Source organism: Amphimedon queenslandica, unplaced genomic scaffold, assembly GCF_000090795.2.
Source record: "Amphimedon queenslandica unplaced genomic scaffold, v1.1 AMPQUscaffold_9236_Cont18805, whole genome shotgun sequence".
NCBI lineage: Eukaryota > Metazoa > Porifera > Demospongiae > Haplosclerida > Niphatidae > Amphimedon > Amphimedon queenslandica.
In genome coordinates, this window is record NW_003550492.1 from 1 (window position 1) to 3,393 (window position 3,393).

General features: G+C 33.9%; 2 protein-coding genes across 2 annotated transcripts; one reads left to right on the forward strand and one right to left on the reverse strand.

The window, feature by feature from the left end:
• Nucleotides 1-112: 112 nt before the first annotated feature.
• On the reverse strand, nt 113-1,673 carry LOC109590947 (uncharacterized). The gene is made up of 5 exons (XM_020006784.1): nt 1,491-1,673; nt 1,334-1,432; nt 919-973; nt 714-866; nt 113-304 (listed from the first exon to the last, which is right to left on the reverse strand). The coding sequence occupies exons 2-5, from the start codon at nt 1,412-1,414 to the stop codon at nt 288-290; spliced, it is 306 nt and encodes a 101-aa protein (XP_019862343.1). The 5' UTR covers nt 1,415-1,432; nt 1,491-1,673; the 3' UTR covers nt 113-287.
• A 553-nt stretch (nt 1,674-2,226) lies between these two features.
• Nucleotides 2,227-3,091, forward strand: LOC109590946 (uncharacterized). The gene is made up of 3 exons (XM_020006783.1): nt 2,227-2,390; nt 2,583-2,746; nt 2,995-3,091. Exons 1-3 carry the CDS (start codon nt 2,255-2,257, stop codon nt 3,007-3,009), a joined length of 315 nt encoding a protein of 104 aa, XP_019862342.1. The 5' UTR covers nt 2,227-2,254; the 3' UTR covers nt 3,010-3,091.
• Nucleotides 3,092-3,393: the final 302 nt, after the last annotated feature.

The following is a 3,393-nucleotide window of genomic DNA, read 5'->3' on the forward strand; positions in this document are numbered from 1 at the left end:
TATGACATTTCCTGATGCATATACATGTACTTATGTTGTGTAGGAAGTTTGAGCTAATTTTGATCAAGTTTGGATTTTTTTACGAATTTTTAAAGTTCCCCAATTCAAGTGCATGGTCATTCATCACTCACTGATTTGTGAGATGAATCCACATATTATATGGAGTATCCATCTTGAGTGTACGAAGCCCTCAAGGTTCTCCAGTAAGTACTCATTCCATATGAACCTAAGACAGGACGGAGGCATAGGACCCTCTGAAGTCCTCATTCGGAACTGAAGGGAATGAGTTACATCATAAGAATAACTGGAGGGGAATATAATAATAATAAATAATATTAATAAATACAGTATAACTTTTAATATTGGGAGAAGTGATTTCTGCATTTTGATAAGTATTTTAAAAATTAATTAAGTATGTTTTTTTCAACCATTATGTGCATGCTCAATGGCACATGGTTACAAATTGTCCAACAAATCATCAAAAATGTAGCAATTCATCAAAATTTTACTCTTCCAAAATTCAAAAAAATCCAGGGAGAGTTTCATATGATTCATGTACATGTACATGTACATGCTTATACATATGCTATTAATGACGTATCAATGAATTTATTATTGTGAACTAAAAAGACACGATAATCCAATTAAATGTACCAACAAAGACAAAATATATAAAATAAAAATCATTAATAATTATTATAAATATCACTGACCTGAAATAAAAATTAGACGATAGGTCAACATTTTGAAATATTTTAACGTATTTTGATTCATCAGGATGAGCTGGCCTACCAGTAGGAGCAGACAGACAGTGCATGGCAGTGTCTTCAATCTTATACAATATATGACCACCAATATTAGCAACACTGTGGGGGAGGAGGGGTGGAGCCTGTTGCCATGGTAATGATAATAACTCACGGTTTTCGTTTGGTGATGACAATAATGTAATAGCCTTCAAGGAATCTGATAAAACCTAAAATAATGAAATTATAATAAAAGTTTCATTAAAAGGGAACTTTTAGTATTAAGAATAAAAAACCTAAGTTAATATGTAAACGATGATGATAATATGATAACAATGTAATAAATAAATATATAAAAATTGGTAATTTTCATACATGTATATGTACATGTGCTAGTCCTTTTATAATACAGTCTGGGATATGGTTGTACATGTACATGTACATGTACATGTACTCCTGTAAAAGTCTTTTTAGACACTTGCAGTTTAAATAATAAAATTTAATGTCAATAATCTATTACAAATTTTCATATTAATATTACTTGTACATGTAATTAAACTGCTTGTATAAGTCTCTTTCTAAACACTTACCAACAATCCCAAAAGCTGATGCCACTTGCTGTGTCCTCCTTTATAACGAGTGGTGAAGTTCTGATTGGCACTCTCTAACATTGTAAGGGTCTCTTGAACCTTAACAGATAATCATACACTATCAATAAACCTTTTCTCTCTCCGGCCCTCTACTGACCTCATTTTGTTGATATTCTTTCTCATCTTCTCGGGTTCTCTCTTAGCTGATACTCTTCAAGTTTCCTCTTCCCTAACTCCTGCCAGTACCCCGGGTCAAGGCTACTGCTGAACGGGAGGAACTGCAACAAGTTTAGAACTTTCACCCTCACAACTGGCAACCATTTTATTTATCTAATCTTAGCAGCCAGCCAGCCACTCCCTTATTGCTTTTTCCCAGCAAACGTATTATGGAGATGCACAGCTCCTACTTGCCAGTCTGAGGCAGTCGCTTAATGGAGCTCTTAAAGTCTTAATGCAAGGAACCAAGGACGTGGCAATATTTTGAGAGATGGGCTCGGAGGTGGGTACTGAAGGCAAAGATACATTGTACTTGTGATACTGTGAGTAGCTATCTATGGTTTATATGTAGAATATAGAATAGGCTCCCATAGATATTAATGTCCTTATGCTGTGTACAAAGTTTGAGCTGATTCCAACAAATGCTTTTCGAGTTATGGCCATTTAAAGAAAACGAGCAATTGCGTAAAGCTATATGAAAAATGGCTCCGAAAGCACCCCAAATTTTTATTACATTTTCTGATACATATTGATGTCCTTATGCGTTTGAACTGATCTAGACAGATATTTTTGAGTTATGGCCGTATAAAAAAATAAGCCAATTTATAGCCCATGGTCTTTAAAGAATGGATCTGAAATCACTCTCAATATTGATCCATCTCTTTCTTCATAGGGCAGCATGTGAAACCCTATCACTTAAGAGTGATGACCACAGCACTCCAACACATTGAATCAAGAGCTCTCTACATGATAACAACACTGAATATTCCAGATACCATTGAGAAAGCAGACAGGCCATTGAGTTGTGAAGAAATTAAAACAATCATTGATGAAGAGATGGGTAAAAGCTAATGAATGATAATAATGTTATTGATATATACTAACAATGTAATGTGCATGCATATAGAGGAATGAAGTTACTAACCATCAATAAAAATATTGTAAATATTTGAAAATCCCATTTTTATCCATCCTATATTCCCAATCTACAGTACATAATATTATTATTATTTCTGTGCTTCAATACCAATAGGTTATGATCCTTTAGACACGTCATACTTGTGTCATATATTACATGCAGCTCATTTTGATCTCCTCTCAGAGACCAGTGATGACAAGTACAGTCTAACCCCATCAGTCAGTACCTCACTGCTAACCATCCTAAGAGTTTTAAGGGATTTGTTAAATTATACTCAGGTTCTTAATAATAATTAAATATTAAATATTAATAAGTTCTATTGTGCTGCAAGGATTCTTAACATTGTATAGCATGAATAAAAAATAAATAAATTCACTCTTTTATTTTTAAAATTTTCACAAGCTTTTTTGGGCCTCAATTTAAACCTTGGAGTTTAAAGAATATGCTTGTAACTTTTAATAATAAAATAAACAATTTTTAATGTATTTATTGTATCAAACTGTGATCCATTGTTATTCTTCATTAGGTGATGAGTCATTGATAATCAGTACTGCTCTCTCTCTGAGTCTCTACAGTGGTAATTCTGACTTTAAGGAAGTCTGAACATTTAAATACTGACCCTCTTCTCCAAGACCTTCATGATGCTGAAATGGCCGACACCTCTCGACTCAACACCCCCACAATAATTGCGGATTATCCATATTTGAGATCTTGTTCTCATATATGTGACATTGGTGGTGGACTGGGGTCATTCCTGTATGCTGTACTCAATCATTATGATTTTAAGATGAAAGGAACTAATGTTGATCTACCCGATGTCACTGATGATTCAAAGTGAGGAACTGATAGTGTATCGTTATCTTAAACACACTGTACATGTTGTATCGTTTAGTGCAAGATTTATGAGGGCTGTAAATTTCATGCG